The sequence below is a fragment of the Dendronephthya gigantea genome, unplaced genomic scaffold, assembly GCF_004324835.1.
Source record: "Dendronephthya gigantea isolate DGI-Jeju-01 unplaced genomic scaffold, DenGig_1.0 000004F, whole genome shotgun sequence".
NCBI classification, from domain to species: domain Eukaryota; kingdom Metazoa; phylum Cnidaria; class Anthozoa; order Malacalcyonacea; family Nephtheidae; genus Dendronephthya; species Dendronephthya gigantea.
The window spans coordinates 2,229,783-2,250,945 of NW_021163014.1; the positions used below are offsets into that span (position 1 = coordinate 2,229,783).

The 21,163-nt window shown below is 36.8% G+C and overlaps 2 protein-coding genes and 1 pseudogene across 2 annotated transcripts; 2 read left to right on the plus strand and 1 right to left on the minus strand.

The window, feature by feature from the left end:
- Positions 1-662: 662 nt before the first annotated feature.
- Positions 663-19,171, minus strand: LOC114515580. The gene is made up of 3 exons (XM_028534864.1): positions 19,115-19,171; positions 1,896-3,083; positions 663-1,479 (listed from the first exon to the last, which is right to left on the minus strand). The coding sequence occupies exons 2-3, from the start codon at positions 3,043-3,045 to the stop codon at positions 1,382-1,384; spliced, it is 1,248 nt and encodes a 415-aa protein (XP_028390665.1). The 5' UTR covers positions 3,046-3,083; positions 19,115-19,171; the 3' UTR covers positions 663-1,381.
- Positions 11,314-11,946, plus strand: LOC114544950. Its single transcript, XM_028563421.1, has one exon. The coding sequence runs from the start codon at positions 11,314-11,316 to the stop codon at positions 11,944-11,946; it is 633 nt and encodes a 210-aa protein (XP_028419222.1).
- On the plus strand, positions 11,965-13,290 carry LOC114544962 (annotated as a pseudogene).
- Positions 19,172-21,163: the final 1,992 nt, after the last annotated feature.

The following is a 21,163-nucleotide window of genomic DNA, read 5'->3' on the forward strand; positions in this document are numbered from 1 at the left end:
TTGTCCATCCCCCTAGACTTGCAGGTGGTAACGTAGGCGATTTGCAAGAAAGAATTTCGAACGAAATGGAGAATTTTAGGCAGCACAAACAAATGGTTCGCCGTTCAGTGTTTACCATGCTCAGACGAGCCGCAGTTTGCTTTAGAAAGAAATGGTTGAACGTCACGAATAAAAATCTTGTTATTAAATCGCTTCATCATTTTCTTCAGTTTCTCGCTTTAATTTATTCATTTTCCCATCCTTGCGTGGTATCGGTCACGCTAAAATCAACGATGCATCTAATCCACTGCACGCAATGAAATATTCGTCAGCTTTAGGCGTCGCGCGGTGCTCCCAGTATTCATTATTTTTCCTGAAACTTTGACAGTTTATTAAAAACCTTTCCTACTTTTAGACAATTAAATAATATCTCAATTCCAGCTACACATTTTCGCGCGCAAGCCCTCTCAATATCAGTGGATAGGAACCACCCCCCCCCCCCTACCAGTAACATAATTTTGCTAATGAAACAAACTTGCCCTAGGTATACCAGATAAGTCTTAACTATCTCTAGGAACATAAAAATTTGCCAAATTCTGCAAATATCCTGAAAAATGGAAATTTTACTTTTGGGACATTTTTTTTATACACCCTGTATATTAAGGTATTACAAAATTTCCTGCATGCATGCATACCTTATCCTTGGGTTGGGTCAATTTGCTTTGCTTTGTGGTTTTAGCAGTAATTTGCATCCACCCTTTTCTGAGCATATAAATATTTGGAATTTTAAATGAATATATCTATAAATATCGTTTTGTTTTATACAGATAAACCGGCTGGGAGAACCATTACCTCTAGCCAAAATTATTCCAAAACGGCGTAATACTTAATGTGTCATTATTGTTACTCAGAAAACTGAGCTGCGGAAGAGGTATGCAAATTTCATTGAGCCAAACTAATATCGGACATTCAAACTACCATGCTGATATTTTAGCAGCCTTTTTAGAAGTGCTCCAGGAATCGTGTCCACACCAAATTTGAGATACTTTCTACGCCCCTGTAATCGTGACATAAAGAAATTTAGTTGGACGGTTCGCGTTTTGCAATTTACAAGGCAAATGTAGTCGTATATCTAAATACATAGAGACTATAATTATCTAAATACATGGAGACAGGCTGTTATTGGTTAATGGTATGTATGCTTTTACTTCAAATCATTTAACCTGTCTGCTGGTAATACGCAATCACCAGGCGCTGAGAGTTCACATGCACCATTAATTCTTGGAATTCAAAGCCCTAATATATTGATTATACATAGTTGAACCGCGACTGCTTAAAAACACTTGTTATTTCGAACAATTAACCCACAAGAAGTTTTTTTCATTTCTTCGACATTTTTTTTTCACTGGCTACCATTTTCAACAGCTTTGCGAGCAACTCTGTTGCTATAACTAGCGCCATGGTTATGATTGGAAAAATCCCTCCACTTTTGTGACAAATCTAAAATTTCAATTGTTAGGAAAAGTTTTTAATTATTTCCCATTATAAGCCTAATTGCATAGGGGGGCAAATATTCATACACTCGTCTTATGCCTGAAAGATTTATCTTTATAGGGATTGTTTTTACGCTTATTTGAACATGAATATATGAACATTTCACTCCCCATCCATAATTCGAGCAGGGTTTCCATAATTTATTTGCATATTACTTCCTCGCACAGGGATGGTGAGCAGAAACAAAGATTTTTAAAAGAATGTATAATTATATGCAATTAATAATGATCCCCCTTCCCATAGCACTTTTCTAAGAAAATTTCCTTAGAAATGGAAACCCTGACGCATAGCCTGGCGTTCAAGTTATTTAAATTACTGTTCATAGCAGCCTTTTAATAAATGTATTACATAAAGCAACTTACTTTCAATGTGTCTTGAATTTTCTCTCATTAAAAAGTCCGTTCTCGCTTGTTCTAGACCAACTTTATCAAACAATGACAATGTGTATTCATAGAAACGTTTCTGGACCATTCCTAACGATATAATAATACATGGCACAATAATCAAGGTAAAACACAAAAGCATCGACCGGATGACGAGTTGATTTGCATTTTCATCAACTGTCTTATCAACCATTGTGCTAATCATGTCAGCTTGCTGCCTCTGTAATTCCAACAACAAGTTATTGTATTTTGTCATCAAATCAAACCATTCGAGACCATCCTCTTTAGAAGCTTCTGGGTGAAACTCACTGAATAAGAGTTTTCTTTTTCTTTCAATTTTTTTCATCAAATACGAACTGTTAGCGAATATAGAGGAATGCATGTCCTTCATTTCGTTCGAAAATAGGAAACCGATCTTGAGGTATTGTTGGGCAAGTGTGCTTTTCTGTATGTACCATGTTGTGTTTGCATGGCTGAAATTTTTTCCTTCTATAAATCTCAAACCACCAAGTGCTCGTTCCATCCCAGCTTCTTCTTTGCTCATGATTAACAGCTCGTATGCGTAAACCAAGTGCGCGTATCCATCCGTATTTTCCGTCCTCAAATATTCTGTGAGCGTGAAAATAAGCTCATCAATCCATTTTCGGTATTTCTGCAAAGTTTCAAGGATTGATGCTCCTCCTTCGTCGATTATACGCCTAGCCTCTTTTAAAATGTTCACAAATGGCTCTCGACCGTCCGATAGTTTATCCAGGCTTCCACCATATCTCGTCTTCAAGTTAACAATAGCTTCATCTGTATTCTTCCGAAATTGCCGTAGCTTATGTCCGTCGGAGTTCAACAGACTCTGAGTGGAGTATAATGCGGTCATTCCTCTCTCTTTTTGCAAATTATGAATTAACATGGCTGCATCGATGCTCGCGTGAATTTTATCTGTCAGCTCAATTTTCTTCTCTAGAGATTTAGCTGTTTGAATCACATCGAATATAGTGAGAGCAACTGTTCCAATAGAAACAAACGCCACGATGAATAGCTTCACCAACTGTGCTCGTCGATCCTTCTTTGTTATAACTTTATTCGGGGACGCAGCGTTTGAACTCGCCTGATAACTGGATGGAGTGGCATCCATAGCGCAGCCCGGGAGTCTAAATCTCTGCTACTCGAGTTCTGAAATTAAAGTAAAATTTGAATGAACTTGTCATATTTCACAGCATATAATTGGTCATAATAATTCTGTTGTCATTATCCAGGCATTATAGACCTACAGTATGTTAATCTTCACTTCATTTTCTGTCACATAATTTTTTTAGAAAGATTTTATCAACACTTGATGGAGTGATTTAAAAAACCAAGTAAAAACGCATTATGATTATTACTCGTCTTTACCTATTCAAATAAAAATTCTCGTATAAAAGTGGTAATTGATTTAAAAGCTTGTTGAAAGAGCAAGGGCAAATCTTTGACCAACATAATTCTGTTAAGATATATTTTACCGGTCGGGCTAAAAATAGTATGGGATAACGGTTACTTGAATTGCCATTATTTATGGCAAATGCAAATTATAGTACACATGCCAGCTACAGAATTTTGTCATTCATTTTTATTGATGATCATCTGCCAGTCTTGCATTTTTTATGGATTTAACTGTATTCTTCTACTCCTGCTTCGCATCATGCGGAATAAAACCAACAAGATTCTGACCTTTGGCCAGCAGAGAATTTGACTACGAGGAAAATAGATGAACAGAAATATGGACTATAACGCATGATTGTGTGCAAGCATGAAAACGACGTATTAAACGGAGTATACTTGAGGCTTGTTTACATGGAGCGAGTTGTGCTTGCTAGGCGGTTTATAGCAAGTTATGATATAAAAAAGTGCAAAAAATATGTTTAAAAATCACATAAGCGACACCGAATTAAACATTAAGAAGTGTTAAACACTTAGAAAAAATTTGGGATCAATTGACGGATTATTATATTTAAAATAGCCTATATACAATAAAATGTACTACTTCAGTCATTGTTTGCATACCTGTTGTGTCAGTATGCTCCCGGATATAACTTTTGTATTACCTTCAAACGTCGCGGCAAACGCGACGATAGTCTGCGATGTTCGCTTTGAATCGTTTACGAACTCTTTATTTAGAGATTGCGCGAGTGATATGTGACTCGAATGCATGCATGCATCAGGTGAGAAAACAAACTAATTTACTTCCTCCGATAACAATTTCTATCTCCATAACAGCTGCATTATCTCTTAAGTAGGTCTACAACGGGCTGAACGCGGGAAGTTAATAATTGAAAACTGAACTGTATGGCTACAGTACGTTTTATTATATTTCCGATAGGCGAACATTTCAATGTTCCCAAGCAAGCATAAAACAACGTACATTTAATATAAATTGTCTTTTTATTAAACTGACGTCTGCTAAGTATGTTATGATGGCATGATTATACTGTTACAAAATCGCATGCAGCACGACTAAAAACTTAAACAAATTTATCTGCAATATGTGTCTTAAACTTTTCTCGTTCAGGTACAAACGAGCGAAAATTCTGTCAATCCCGCTATTCACTCATATAAAGTTATCAGTACAATCGCACTAAATAAAGGATTTGAGGTTTGTTCGGGAAGAAACATTATTTTTTTATGAGGTATGTCATTAAAAACTCCATTTAATGCTGTATGTAATCAGTATTATCTTTTTTATGTCAACCCTTTGTCTCTTTAGGATATATTGAATTAGAGTATTTACAGCCGGCGAGGTCCGGATAGGAAAATATTTCCCTGGAGGAATCAAAAATTTTATCAGTCGGGTCGAACAAAACGGTAAATAACGTATCTATTTTTTTACAAAAATCGGAGTTCGTTCGAATTATAATTGTGTAGTCAGACTCAGCAGTGGCGACAAAAACATAAACAATCAAAACCGCATTCGTTTAATTCACTAAAATTCACTTCAATTTATCGTGATAATTATTTGGTCAATATATTTATCACGATAATTATTTGGTCCATATATGATAATTATTTGGTCCATATGTTAACTATTCGGTCATATATTTAAAATAAAGAAGTCAAAAGTTTGCGATTAAATCTTTAGAAAAACAAAACAAACACGCTTTCGCTCGAGCATAAGATATAGGACCAGATCGTGGTCAGATCGTAAAATTTCGCCCGCTGCTGCAGCCAATTAATAAGATTGCAGGAAAGGCCAGGATTCCGCGCGCTGCTGATTTCTAAAAAAATAAATCAATATATTCTCACTGTTCGCTCCACTGCACAACACCTTAGCTGAAGTATGGTTTCAGTACGGAGATAAAATAAATTTCAGCGAAACCAAAGTGCGGCGTGGGAAAAGTTTCGCAGCCGAGGGGGGGGAAACTCTCTTTATCTTCGACCGTCTTAGATAGATAGATAAAAAGAAAAAAGTGTTTATTTGTTAACTTTCGACACTATGTACAATAAAAAGATAAAAAGATAAAAGGTAAGGCGATTAAAAGTACTAGTTCCGTCCTTTGGACCTTTTCAACAAATCGCCATAATTATAGTAAACAAATGTTAAAACGTTTTAACGCATTCAAAATCATTTTTTTAATTTGGTTGTAACTCCATTTTCCAGTCATTTTGGCATATAATTGCTATTCCGCCCCCTCGACGACTCAATCTGTCCTTCCTTAAGATGGAATAAGCCAAAGGGCAAAATAAATAAGGAATCACAAACAAGCTGTTTAATCATGTTTTAGAAATCACTTCGGTAATTTTATTTTTAATCTCAATGGGATTTCTGATATTTAGTCTCAATGGGATTTCTGATTGCCACACACTACATTTAACGAACTTTGACCAGAACCCCTAAGATTGAACTTGAGACAGCTTGAGAATAATATAAAATTATAGATTTTAGCGGATTGTGTTCTTTGACTTATAATCGAAACAAGAAAAAAATGCAGGAACATTGGGTTGTGTATAGCTGTAGCAACTGGGCGAGTTTTTCTCAAAATACTTTACGTTATTGGAAGATCAAAGTAAAATTACAATTGTTTATATTATGTTTGACAAGAACTCGGTTCCTGAGTCCCAGGTCCCCGAGCACGGCGGAAATTTAGGCAAATCGTCATGTTTACATGTAAATATTTCCGAAACTATTTAACTATATCAAAAAGGGTCGTAGAACTTATAAACTAATGATATTTTTCAAGCTCTATTAAAATCCGTAAAGATCCCACAAGTGATATAGGTACTTTAATGGCATTACTGTTAGGGTATAGTTCACCTTCATCACAGCCAACATGTACATCACTATCAATGTGCGTCTCGTCAGTCATGTTTGATTGAGCCCCATTAGATTTATCCAGCTGGCTAATGTTTTTTACTTCATTGTTTACGAGATTGTTTAATTGGTTTGATATTAAAGTATCATCAACGTCAATTCCAAAACGATCATTTGAAAATAGCTGGTTAACAATCTCCTTGTTTTTAGAAGAAGTAAGTACCGTATTGTTTCAGAAACTAAATTTTGATTGACTTCGTTGTTTCTGCATGTTCGCAGTCCAAGCTGCCTTTGTCGTTACAGATTCGTCTCGATCGAGCTCTGCTCCAATCTTGTTCTCCTTTAAACTAGATCCACGGATGAGATATGCCAGATTGAGTCTGCCAATGCTCGGACCGCTTCATTGTTTACTGACTGGTCAAGTATAAGGCTCTCGATAGCTTCCCTAACATCGGACATATCGCTCGATTGCTGCTTGCGATCTTGCACGGAATGTTGACAACAAATCACACATGAATCTCGCTTGCCTTGACCCCGGTTATACACTACGAATTCGTATTCTTTCGCCAGGATATAGATACATTTTCTGAACTGAAGAGTTTTTCTCTCCTCCAGGGTGGAACCAGGAACCAAGTCCATGCAAAGCATAAATTCGTGTTCGGTTCTGTTCTGTTGAAGTTGCCACTTAAGAGTGTTCTTAACAACACTATATTTCTTACTTTCTCGCTTTAGTATTTAGTTTAGTTTACTGTAAACGGAGCTCAATAATACACGTCTGCATGCATGTCTATAAGGCATAATTGGTAAACCATGCAATTATGTGGTAATTGGGTTACCATAATTGGTGGACCAATTTGGCATATTTGTGGCAATCACGTGAAAAAATACTGTTTTTCCTGCCTTTTATATCAAGTGAACCTAATTCACTGAATGGATTAGTTTAATGCTATCTAAAGGCCCATTAAGTTATACTTTACCATTATGGCTCTCTCCTGCCACAGTTAATATACTGAGATGGTTTTGCTAGCCGGCATACTTCAAAGGGATTCATCGCCGGCGGCAAAATATGTTGAGGTTCAAAGGGAATAATGTCACGTGACAGTGTTTAGTGCATGGAAGTGAAGTAATTATATACAGATTATATTACAGCTGGCTTTGTTTTCGTCTTTTATCGACAAATTATTGCGTGGTATTGCATTTAATTCTGTCGATTTTTTAAAATTAGAGAACGCGAGAGCTATGGATGAAGATTTAGATGCAATTGTGTCGATACCCGAAGAATTAGACGAGGAAATCAGATCGATTGATGCCGATGAGGAGTTGCCGTCTCTCGAGCAAGACGTCGAAGATGTACTTTATGAGCATTACGATGAATTTAACTTCGATGTAGCTATGTTTGTTGTAGAGGAAGATGAGGAAGCTGTAGAATATGAATTCGAAGACGCAGCGAGTGTTATAGCAGGCGAAAAGGCATTTCCTTGCATGAAATGCGAAAAAATCTGCAAGTCGAAAGCAGGCTTGACGAGACACACGAACGCCAAGCATGGTGACAAAGCAAGCATGCAAATACGCAACCAAATGTGGAAATAACTCCGCTACTTTCCATGCAATAGATTTTCTTTGCTGGTCATTCCTGATCAATGCATTAGGCATTCTTTAAGGATATTTTGAGTTTATTTGACCCAAGCACGAAGTCCAGAAAATTCGCAGAAGCTGCATGGCTAAAATATAAAACACGTCGTATTGCGGTCAACGAAATACTTTTCGTAATTTCTCTTAAAATACGAACTATGTATCTTCCATTCTGAATGTCATTCTTTATATGGATATCATTAATTGTATTATTGAACTTTTGATTCGAAAGCGCTCGCCGTTTACTCAGGAAAATTCGCAATCGCAGTTAATGAGAAACTGCTATTGTCATTTGACTCGAACAACAACATCACACTCGCGAATAAAATCCCTCGCACCGGCCATTCGTGCGCTTAAAGCAGCTCTCATCGAAAGTCTTTTCTCTACAGTTATCATAAATTGTCCTGATATATTGTCCTGTTGTTACGGATGGCAACAACATTTAAGGATGTACTACTTTTCGAGTTCTTGTGCTGCTTTTCGAAGCAAATCTGGCAGAGGCTTCCTCGATTCCTCAATTTTCTCTCTCCCTAACCCTCGCCCGCGTTTCTAATTTCAGCAGCAGCGGTCATCTTTAAAAACCTAGTGCATTTGCATTCACAGCCTCCGCGGAGGAGAGAGCCATTATGGTATTGTTTGGTGAAACTCGCAGTAAGAATAGATTGTGGAAAAGCTAAGGGGAATCCAGGAAGGTTGTTTGTAGCGTGGAAGACAGCACCTAACCGCTGTATAGAAGGATCCTGGGTAGCGAAAGATGGGAAGTTGTCTGTAGTTAACAAAGCTTAGTTGCGGGCGGGGTGCTTAGATGTCTCTGTTTCTGTGTAATATTCTGCAGTCGTGACACTTCTCTAGCCTACGTGTTTTGGGCGTGGTGTCCCAAAGGGACAAAGTGACCAGTAAGCAAATAATTAGAGGCACAGAGGGACACATATAGTATAAAGTAAACATATAGGATAGAGAGCATTTGTATTACATTACAATTGTAATACAGGGTGTCCCAAAAAATATCCCCCCTCTATACAAACCATGCACTCGTAGTTTGTTGAACGCGCCTTATTATACCTATGGAAATTTAAAATACTGAACAGCAACATAAAAATTTCAAATTACAAATTGACTACAAGTTCTAGTAAGAATGTCTTAAAATGTTCAACTGACAACCGAGCAGCGAGTATTTATCGTTATCAAAGCTATAGTTATATGAAAGTTAACCCAAAGCGTAACCGAAGTGCAAAACATGTTTAAAGTCGAATTTCCCACTCGGAATTCCCTTGTAAAATGACAATTAAGAGAAACGTTTGTAAGCACTGAAACACACGAACAAGTTCAAACCGCAACAAGAGAAACTCGGGCAGGCCAAAAATTGGCCGAAGTGGAGCGAACTTCGAAGCTACAAAAGTGTAATAATTTTCACCGATTCAACAATAAATTATTATTATTATTATTATTATTATTATTATATACAAGGAAATTTTTCTCGATTGGTTGAATTCTGTGCAGTTAATCCCAAACAGTAGTGCAAAAATGTGTAACAGTGCAAATTTCTGTAACAACAGTGCAAATTTCTGTAACAACAGTGCGAAATCCTGTTACAAATATATTCTCGAAGATTTCCGTGAGTTTTTAAAGACTGCAAATAACGCCCGTCCTTCGGATTTGCGCTATTTTGCAGCCTTTAAAAACTCACTCGTGCTTGTTAATCCGTAATTGCACTCGAAATTATACTATTACCTATACTTATTATTATTTATTAATATTTTAGAACGGTGGCTATTCATGGCCCTTACGCACCTGATTTTCAAGAGGCCGTTCGTTTACACGATGCAAACTCTCAATCCAAATCCGGACAACAAGCTTGAACTCGTAGTTGTTACAATCCCATTCTAATATTTGAGAAAATAAAAATGCGGTATTACTACAAGTATATATAATTTTATTTGGTTATATATCTACCCACGACAGTATTTATGTGACCTTCCACGGAAAACATACGTTAACGATATTTCGTTAAAACGGCAAAACGAACGGATAACGAACGGTTAGAGAACGATCTGTCATAACGTTTCAACGCATCTAAAAAACGTTTTGACGAATTCCGCTATAAAAATCTGAACGTTTTAAGTCGAGAATACGAACGGATAATAAACGTTCAATGAGAAGCGTTCGAACGATTTACGTTTATGAACGTTTAACGAATTAGTCTGAAGGCTTGATGCGCGTGATATGATTGACGCAAAATCTATATATGTTATTTACCAGTTTAGAGGTTCGTATAGGGAAAAATTTCCCGAGGTCTCAAAAACAGCCCAAGGCTGAAGGCCGAGGGACGTTTTGAGATGGAAGGAAATTGGAGCCTTGACTATACATACTGACGGAGGCGGACGTGTATTTTGGAGCTCTGTTGTTTCTCAAATTCTGTTGAGTTAAAATGAATTCCTCAACTGTTTTAAACGTGTTATACAGTTCTTTTAACATTAAGAAAAGTAAACCGATTTGGACGGGATCTCTTGAAACCCTGAAAGCGCTTGTACTATCCGAAATTGACGAGGAGACTGCCGAAGCAACAACATAGCGTTCCCCCAGTGGCGGTAAATGGTTATTTGAAAGTAAGCTGTTATCGGTTACTTGGCTAACAAAAAGCCAAAATATAAACATTGGTGGTGAGAAAGTTAGTAACCTAACGGCAAGAATACATTCGCTTTTAAATCAAGATCTTGACAGTGCTTCTGAAATCGATAGCCATGCCGAACTACATCTAAATCAATCAATTGAAAATTTGCTAGCTGTCGAACCTGACTGATATCAATGATGATGCTCATGAACATTCGTTTAGTTATCAACCTGATGTTGAAAAGAAATTGGAAAACCAAGACGAAAATCAAGCGAAAATAGATTCTGAATTCGGTGCAAAGTATGATGAGTTGAATGCGAAGTCAAAAAATTTGCATGAAAGCCCAATCGGTATCCATACAAACTTAACAAATTGGCATATCCCTTGGGAAGCAACTCCAGCTATAACTGCGACTCCGAGTCGAGAGATTTTCCGAAAACGTGGCAAACAAATTACAGGATATTACAGTTGAGATAAACAATATTATAGAAAGTAAACCCTACTCTATTCTGGTTTTGGAAAACGTAGTTAATGACCTAAAGAAAGACAAGCTTGAGCTGATCAGAATGAATGATGACCTTAGGGCACAAAATATTAACATGTCCTGTTCTATAACTGATTTGAAAATGGCAAATAAGAAATTGGAAAACGAAAAGAGCAGCCTTTTCACTGCTCTTAAGCTATTTCAAAATGACTCTCAACAAACGTCAATGACTACCACTGTGATTTCAAAAGACGGAGAAATTAATATTGAAAAGGCCTGAGAAATCATACATAATAATGAAGTCACTCAACTGAATCATGAATCTGATCAGCCGGTAATCTATAGTCAGCCCAACGCCAAAGAAAGTCTTACAAAAAAGAGTAAAAAGAAGAGAATGAAAACTAAGTCTAAACCATCAGCTCAAAATACCAGTCAACTAAATGCTCCGGATGCAAATACCTCTGGCTCTGGCAGGATTGCAAATACCTCCAACATTGAAACAACGAGACAGGGCCAGAAACAATCAGTTGTTATTGCAGGAGACTCAATTATTAAAAATATTATCGGTCCGAAGATGAATGCTGAAGATCCTAATCATTATTTTATTGTAAAGCTGTTCCCTGGAGCAACAGTCACAGACATGGAGGACTTTGTCAAGCCACTAACAAGAAGAACACCGGACAAGATGATTTTACAAGTTGGAACAAACGACCTAAGTCATTGCACGCCAAAAGTAATAGCTGACTCTATCGTCAACATTGTAACGCAAGTAAAAGAAGATTCACCAGGTACAGATGTTGGAATATCAGCCATTCTGGTAAGGTCTGATAATCATGACTTAACTGTTAAAGCTACTCAGGTTAATAACATTCTTAAAGGCTATTGTATTCGCAAAAAAATTCCCTTCTTAAGTAATTCAAATATGAATGAAAGCCACCTAAACATGAAGGGCCTTCATCTAAATGGACAAGGTAGGTTAGCTTTACAACAAAACTTTTTAGATTTTGCTAAATCTATCTTAGATTGACAATTTCCCAAATCTGTTATTCCTACCTCACGCGGGTTTAAGTTAGCAGCCCTTAATGTGAGAAGCATAGTAAATCACATTGATGAGCTGCGAGTTTTGCTTGCTACTAGCCCAATCGATGTTCTAGCAATTAACGAGACATCGCTTAATTCTACGATAACGATGTTCACATACCTGGATATGAAATTATACGTCGGGACAGAGCATGTAGTAATGCTGATGGAAAAACGTATGGAGGTGTTTGTTTTTATGTACGCTCCTACGTAAATTTTATACTCCGCAAAGACCTGTTTATCGATGACTTGGAAAATTTATGTATTCAAATTCAAAAACCAAATTCTAAGCCCTTTCTCGTTACAACATGGTATAGACCACCTAATTCAAATACTGATAAATTTAATCACTTCGAAACGTTTATTGATATGCTTGACGCAGAAAATGTCGAGTATTACCTATTGGGCAACCTAAATTGTGACCTTGGATCGCCTACTTTAGACTGGAATTCAAGATCTTTAATTGGCATCACTGAACTCTATGGTTTACATCAATTAATAAATAAACCAACTCGAATTACCGAAACTTCATCAAGTATGATCGATCATATCTTTACCAATACACCAGATAATATTGTTTCCTCTGGTGCTTCTCATGTCGGTATCAGTGATCATAGCTTAATTTACGCATTCCATAAGCTTTCTATCAGTCCACGCAACAAAGGCCATTCTACAATAAGTTATAGAAAACTTAAAAATTTCAACTCTGAATATTTTCAACGAGATATTTCTTTACAGAATTGGGATGTTATAAGGATTTATAATAATCCGAATGATATGCGGCGTATATGGAAAACGACCTTTAACAACGTAGTGGAAAAGCATGCCCCTTTACGAACTAGGCGAGTAAGATCTTCTAAGGCGCCGTGGATCACGCCTGAATTAAAAAGGCAAATGCTCGCATGAAAGAGTTGTTTTGAAAATAAAAGCTATTCGATCCAAAGATATTTGTGATTGGACTGTTTTCAAGAAAGCTCGAAATTCTGTAAACAATGAAATTAAACTTGTAAAGAAAATCTATTATATGAACGCTTTTCATGAAAACGAGAATAATGTTAAAAAAACTTGGGGTATCATCAATGAATTGACCTCAAGAAAACAGATGAGTTCACGAGTTAATGAAATCAAAATAAACGGGGTTTCTATTACTGACCCCTCGGACCTATCTGAGACGTGTAACACTCATTTTGCTACTATTGGACCTAAGCTTAAGGAAAAAATACCTGACGAAGAAAACAATCGCTCGTATTTAGAATATCTTACTTGCCACAATAGTAACAATAATATATAGTTTAAGTCAATAACCCCATCATCAGTTTATTCACTTCTAAACAAACCTTGTAAGTCCAAAGCAATTGGGCTAGACAAAATAACTGCCAAGATTCTTCGTCATTGTCCCGACTTGCTTTCGGAATCCCTTGCCGTAATCTTTAACTGCTCTTTCATTACCGGTATCTTTCCTGATGAATGGAAATGCTCAAAAGTCATTCCATTATTCAAACAGGGCGAGCGTAGAGACTTAAATAATTATCGCCCAATTTCGATAATACCGGATGTGGTGAAAGTTTTCCAGCGAATTATTTATGATCAAATTTACGGTTTTCTTACTGAAAACAATTTACTATGTGATAACCAGTCTGGATTTTGACGTCTGCATTCAACTGTTACTGCACTTCTAGAATCTACTAATAGCTGGGCCTACAATATTGACCAAGGACTGGTCAATGCTGTCGTTTTCCTGGATCCTAAGAAAGCCTTTGATACAGTTGACCATGGAATTTTGTGGTCAAAACTGACAGCATATGGTCTTGAGGGTGCTGTGGCCAACTGGTTTAGGTCTTATTTAAGTAATCGCAGTCAAAAATGTTATGTCAATGGCCATCTTTCTACCAACCGTACGTTACTTTGTGGTATTCCACAGGGAACTATTTTGGGACCATTGATATTTTTATTGTATATAAATGACTTGCCAAATTGTCTAGAGCACTCCAAAGCACGAATGTATGCAGACGACACCAATTTAACATTTGCTAGCAACAAAATTGAAGATATAGATTATTACTTTAATCAAGATCTTGAAAATGTTAATAAATGGCTAATCGCCAATAGGCTTACATTGAATCAATCCAAAACTGAATTTATGCTAATTGGCTCACAAAAAAGAATAGCTACTTTCCAATCAGATCCATGTTTTAAAATAGACGGAATTCCTATAGACAAGGTTTCACATACAAAATCTCTAGGAGTTCACCTTGATGAAAATCTATCTTGGAATATACAGATCAAGGAATTAACAAAAAAAATTGCTTCTGGTATTGGCGCTTTAAAACTCGTTCGTTCATTTGTCCCAGTTGCAACATTGTATTTAATTTTTAATTCCCTTGTCCAGCCATATTTCAATTATTGCTGCACAGTTTCGGGCAATTGCAATAAAACCCTGGCAGATAAACTTCAAAAACTACAAAATCGCGCAGCGAGAGTTCTGACCTTTTCAAGCTATGACACTAATGCCGACATCTTACTCGATAGACTTGGCTGGAAAAAGTTATCTTCCCAACGCCAGTTTCAAAAGGCTGTCATGGTTTATAAATCACTAAATGGACTTGCTCCACAATACATGGATTCCATGTTTGTAAACCGTGACAGTGTCAATCTTTATTCGTTGAGAAACACAAATAGCAAGCTGGCTGTTCCTAAGCCCCGCACAAACTATCTCAAGAGTAGTTTTAGTTATAGTGGTGCCTTGCTATGGAACAGCCTACCGATTGGGCTACGGCTAGCAAATAACCTATCAAATTTTAAAGCGGGCTGCTCCAAATTATTTAATCTATATGCACAATTGTATTATATTATATTTCTTGTATATATTCCCTACACGGCTCTTATGAAAAGCAGGTATATTAATTATTAGTTTGATTTATCATTGTAAATATTTTTGTAGTCCTATTTTTTAATTCATAATCTTGTTTCGTCCATTTGTCAGTATGAAAATCCTGATTGAGAATACCGTGTGTAAATAAAGTTTATTAATAATAATTTAATAATAATAATAGTTTTAATCATTAGTTTTAAATATTAGTTTTAATCATGCATGATTATAGAATTTAATATCCGGAATGTAATTTCCTAATTAAGGAAGCCCTAATCAAAATTAATGAATATTTTAATGTTGTCCAAGGAGCTGTAAAATATAAATTATAATATACCAATAGAGTTTATGTTTGCGGGCATAAATGTGTTTTTGGCTCAACTCTGAACGTATTTTAGCCCGAGCGTACAAGAACATCAACTGTATTACTATTATATTAACTTTGAACGGCAATTTTTGCATAAATTAAAGATTATGCAATGAGTATACACTTTAGTCATTCTTCTGATTGGCTCAGATCAGCGGGCTAAAATATATTTTAGACGGCAAACTTATCATTCTAGTCCGAATAATGCACCGCAATTCCCGTCAAGGGAATATAATGTTAATTTTCTGATGAATTAATGAAATTCCTCACTGAAAAAAGAGAAGATCTTTCAAATGCAGCACTATATATAGCGAAATATCCGAGAGGTCAAACCTAAATGTTTGTAAGACGCGTATAATAATAGAATGAATTTGATTTATTTTAGATATAAATTATCGTCAAATATTGCATTAGGCTTACGCTGTGTTGCACTGTAGTATGTCATGAAGTCGGCAGCTTGCCCTTTGCGGAGTTTGGTCTTGTGCCAGTTGTGCGCAAGGACTGCACGCACTTGGTTAAAACATAGCGCTAAAACGCAACCTCATAAAACACGGAATTTGTATACGACGACTTAAGCTTTGATTGTTTATGTTGCATGGTTTGTTATTTTTCACACGGCTCTTATTATGTTCAACAGATGGTATGGTTTGTGTTTTGTGCATTATCAAAGTCTAGCTAGGCTAAATTACAGTGAGCAATATTAGGATGTTCATTGTGCGACCACTGTGTGGTTTTATTAGTTTCATTACTCTCATACTAGGTTACCTGCAAGGTAGGGATTGCTGCGTTGTTGTTTTATAAAATGTATATGGTTTACAAGTAAGATAATATCAGTCCTGATAATATGTAACACGCAAAATCTCTCAATTCATTTTAATATCGGCCGGGCTTTGTCTGTTTTCATACATTTAGAGACTTCCGACAGTTATGCAATTTAATTAGCACCTTCCCAAGGCATATGGCTCGTAATGCTCAATATAATAACAAGACGCCTATTCTGGCGGTAACTTCGAATTCGTCGCGTCAATCGTTGCATGCAACTGTGCCCTACTTCCTGTCAATATTTATTCCTTTAGAAAAATGTTTCTTTCTTAGGGTTTCTAGTAAATAGAGCACTTCGTTCAGAATATACGGGTAAAACTGCATTATTGGTGCCAGGCAGATGTAGCTAACGATATACGTGAATAAGGCTGAGTTTGGAATCATGTTCTCAAGGAATTTGTTTGTACTGAAATTCAATAGGATCGGTCTGGCCGTTTTTACCCTTGAAAGGAAGGTGCCGCTTGATTGTTTTCAGCCGGGGCACTCCACCTTAACCGCTCTGATTCAAATGTGTGATACATGGTTTACAAATATGGACATGCAGGGGAATGCTGACAGGAGTGGTTTTTCTCGATATTCGCAAGGCTTTTGACTCGGTTAATCATGATATTTTGCTTGAGAAACTGACATAATATGGGGTTTTCGAAGCTGAACTCCAATGGTTTCAATCATATTTAAAAAACCGATACCAGCAATGCGAAATTAGTGGTTTTCTCTCAAAAAAAGTAAAAATAATATGCAGGGTTCCCCAAGGGTCAATACTTGGGCCTCTGATGTTTTTAATCTACATAAATGACTTCCCAAACTGCTTGAAATCGACAGTGCCTTGTCTATATGCAGATGATACGCAAATATTCACTTCATCATATGACCCTGTGGAGTTCGAACTTGATAAACATAACTGACTGGTTAAATGTAAACAAACTCCAGTCTCATTCCTCGAAAACCAAGTTTATGGTTATAGGCTCTAGATATAATCTAAACTCTAAAGTTGGTAATCTACGCTCTAGCGTCACTATGAACAACAAAACTCTGACATCTGTCACCTCCAACAAATGTCTAGGGTTTGATCTTGATGAGAAGCTGGCCTTTGATATATATATCGACGAACTATGTAAAAAAATATGTTCTGGTATAGGTGTCTTTAGAAGAATAAAATCTTTTGTCCCATTAGATTTTCTTCTGACACTTTATAAATCTTTAATTCAGCCGTATTTTGATTACTGTTCCCCTTTGTGGGACACTTGTGATAAGGTCCTGAAGGGTAAATTGCAGGTGCTCCAAAACCGTGCGGCTAAAGTGATTACTGGTGCAAATTACGATGTTAGTCCCGACATGATATTGCAAAAATTAAATTTAGACACTCTTAATTTCAGACATGCTAAATTGAAGAGTTTTTTGTTGTATAAGGTCCTCAATGGACATTCAGCTCCGGGCATGACTGATAATTTTTTAAAACTCCCAGATTTGGAAGGCTACTTCAACTGCAAAATTATGACACTGATTTAAAATTGCCAAAACAAGAACCAAATTTTTAAAACGCTGTTTCAATTACAGTGCGTCAAGTATATGTGGAATAGTCTTCCGACAGAAGCAAAAAAAACAGCCTCAGTTAGGCAGTTCAAGCGCGCAATCTCAAGCTGAATCTCATTCAATCTATGATATAAAATAATTCATTAGTTTTTCAAATATTTATCACTATTCTTGTAAATATTGTACTGTCTTAAAAAATTTTCTTTGTATTATTCACACGCCCCTCCTGGAAAAAAAATTTTATTAAAGTTGAATGGGGCTAGCGTGTTTTAAATAAAGTGATGTATGTATGCATGTATATGTATGTATCTTAGTTGGCCTGCGCAGCCAGGAAGATAGGGTCGAAAAATAAAAATCACGAGAAAAGAAAAAAAAGTAAAACATGGACGGCAATTTTAGGCCTGTTTCAAACGTCGCATTTTGCATGTGTCGAATACAATTCTAGTTAGATTCGACCCAAGGTAAAACAATAATCCGACCGTCATATCAAAGGTCGCATTTCGTATGTGCTGAATTCAAAAAGTTGCGGGCTCTATTCCTTATGATCAGCGACAGCCGCTTGGGCGTAAATAAAAAATGTCATATTTCTAGAAATCCTTTTCTTGCTATCATTTTCCTCATTTCCTCTTCTTGCCTAAATATATTGCACTTTATGCCATATCCAACTGCTTCCCAGCCGCTTCCAGCAAGCCAGCTGCCAGCCTTGGGATTCTTCGTTTTGTTCGTGTACTGTGCAACGATTACAAATAGACGCGGTAGGCAAATGTATTTTGTCAACTTTCTATCACACGTGATACAATACGATTGTTCTGGTTCAATTCTTTTGTCTATGGCCTCTATATTTCCATACGAGTGCATGCCTTTCAATATCATAACATGCAGTGACTTTCTCTTCAAGTGAATTGAATTCGATACATGCAAAATACGACATTTGAAGCCACGTCGCACCGAGCTCGCATAATGCGACTGAAACAGTCGAATTTAGCATCACGGTCGACCGCAATTAAGCACGGCGAATTCAATTGTTTCAGACGTTGTATCTGGCATGCAGATAATTCAAACAATTGTATTCGACACATGCAAAATGCTTCGCGCAGTGCCCGACGCAGTAATTAGGGAGCTTTAGCAGTGACTACGAGTACGACTATACGAGTACGAGATTCGTCGTACGCGATTAAACGAAATTTTGGCAAACGTTTCAACGAACGGTAAATCAAACGGATGAACGCTTTTGGGACAATTTTCGAGCGTTTCTTCCTAATCAAGCGTTCGAACGGGCAATTTCAAACGATGAACGATCTCGAAAATCGTTTCAACGAACGCTTGAAGAGTTGAACGGCAAACACACGGATAACGAACGATATTTTTCAACGAACGAAATAGCGTTAACGTATGTTTTCCCATGGAAGGGCACGTATTCGAACGGTTCAACTACATATAACACTTCACATATTTACATAAGCTTGCTATATTAAGTAATCAACAACAAGGTTGAATAAAGGGGTTAAAATAAAGTAGACTTACAGTTATAGTTACTGTCCGGTAGAAATTTGAGTGTTCACGATTGTTGAGCTCTATTCCATAGATATCTCAGCAAATATTATGCCTTTACAGTTGATATAGCTAGCAGTTTTTATTAGACACATTTGCAAGACAATAGTACCCAAATTGATTATGATAATCGCTGAACATAGATTTCCGGTTTGAAATTAATATAGGATACAAAATACACTATACTATACAAATATATACAAATAAATTACCAACCCCCTTGATATAAGCACAATATAGACATCGAGAAATCTATCATTCTAGAGAATAGTGATCGAGGATTGATCTAAACTTCTTGCTACTCAAGCCTGGGTCTTTAGCCTCTGGGGCCGGTTGTTCAAAAGCAGGTTAAGTTTAACCCTGGGTTAATGCTAAACCTGGGTTAAAATCCTTAATAACCCTAGGTTAGCTAAACCTGGGTTAAAACTGTGTTGTTCAAAGCAGGGTTAGCAGTAGGGTTAGTCTTTTTATGGAACGTGACCTGGCGGAACAGTGCTTTGGAGCTATTCTTCTTAACATATGCAGTTGCCATATATCTAATTAATACTGTACATGCAGGACAATGCCGGGTTTTAGACCTTGAAATATAAACAATATTTCCTTCTCTTAACACATCTGTTCTGCTTTTGGGAACAAAGATTTTAGCGTAGTGCTCGTGAAATTGGATATGCTGAAGTTGTTGAGACATTGTCACGGAAATCTCTTTCTTGACTGTCCGAGTCTGTTTGAGACATGTTTTTTCCTTGTTCTCGTGATGGACAGTATTCCCGTTCGTGTATACGCTGATTATAACCGCGATTAAAGTAGCTATCTTCTGCAAAATTGGTAGCTCATGCCCTTAGCACTGGAGGCGTGAAAATGCCTTGTTATCGAGCAGTAATGCAATTTTATGAGCAGATGAGCATTTTTGCTCATGAGCAGTTATGAGCATGTGCTCATCTGCTCATGGCATAATATGGCACCCGGGTCATTGAAATTTTTCAGGCCCAATATAATATAATTTATATTGTTCAATTTAAAAGATAATGTCGGTTGAAATTTTTATGCGATGGGCAGTTATGAGCATGTGCTTGCAACCGATATTCGACCTCTAATTTGAAATGCAAAAAAAATTGCCCGGACATTGTGTTTAAGATATTTGTAAAATTGTTCTACTAAATTATATTCTTACAAGCGTTAATCCGTGTCTTTATGCTCCAAGCAACGCGTCGTCCATAACACCAATATTTCGTTGCTTGGATCATAAATTGATCATAAAGACACGGATTAACGCTTGTAACAATATAATTAAGTAGAACAATTTTAAAAATATCTTAAACATATTGTCCGAACAAGGTTTTTTTGCATTTTAAATTAGAGGTGGAATATGGGTTACAAATTTTATGCGATGAGCAGATGAGCAGATGAGCACATGCTCATAACTGCTCATAAGCGCATGCTCATCTGCTCATCGCATAAAAATTGCAACCGACATTATTTCTTAAATTGCACAATATGAATTATATTATATTGGGCCTGAAAAATTTCAATGAACTGGGTGCCATATTATGCGATGAACAGATGAGTACATGCTCATAACTGCTCATGAGCACATGCTCATCTGCTCATAAAACTGCATTATTGCTCCATAACAAGGTATTTTCACGCCTCCAGTGCTAAGGGTATGCGTTGCCCATTTTGCATACTTTAATCGCGGTTACAATCAGCGTAGAAACGAATGGAATACTGTCCATTACGAGAACAAGAAGAAAACATGTCTCAAACAGACTCGGACAGTCAAGAAAGAGATTTCTGTGACGATATCTCAACAACTTCTACTCAGCAGTCTGGAAGTTCGACGACGACTGACTCTGGAGAAGAAATGGATCACTTGGATACCACTAATAGAAGAAGCAAAACAAAGAAGTAACACAGCTTTCGAGGAAATGAAAGAACGCCCAATAAACAGTTCAATCTGCTAAAGAGAAAGCTTACTTGAATATTATGCCTAGACACCGAAAAGAATTAGAAAATATCTATTTA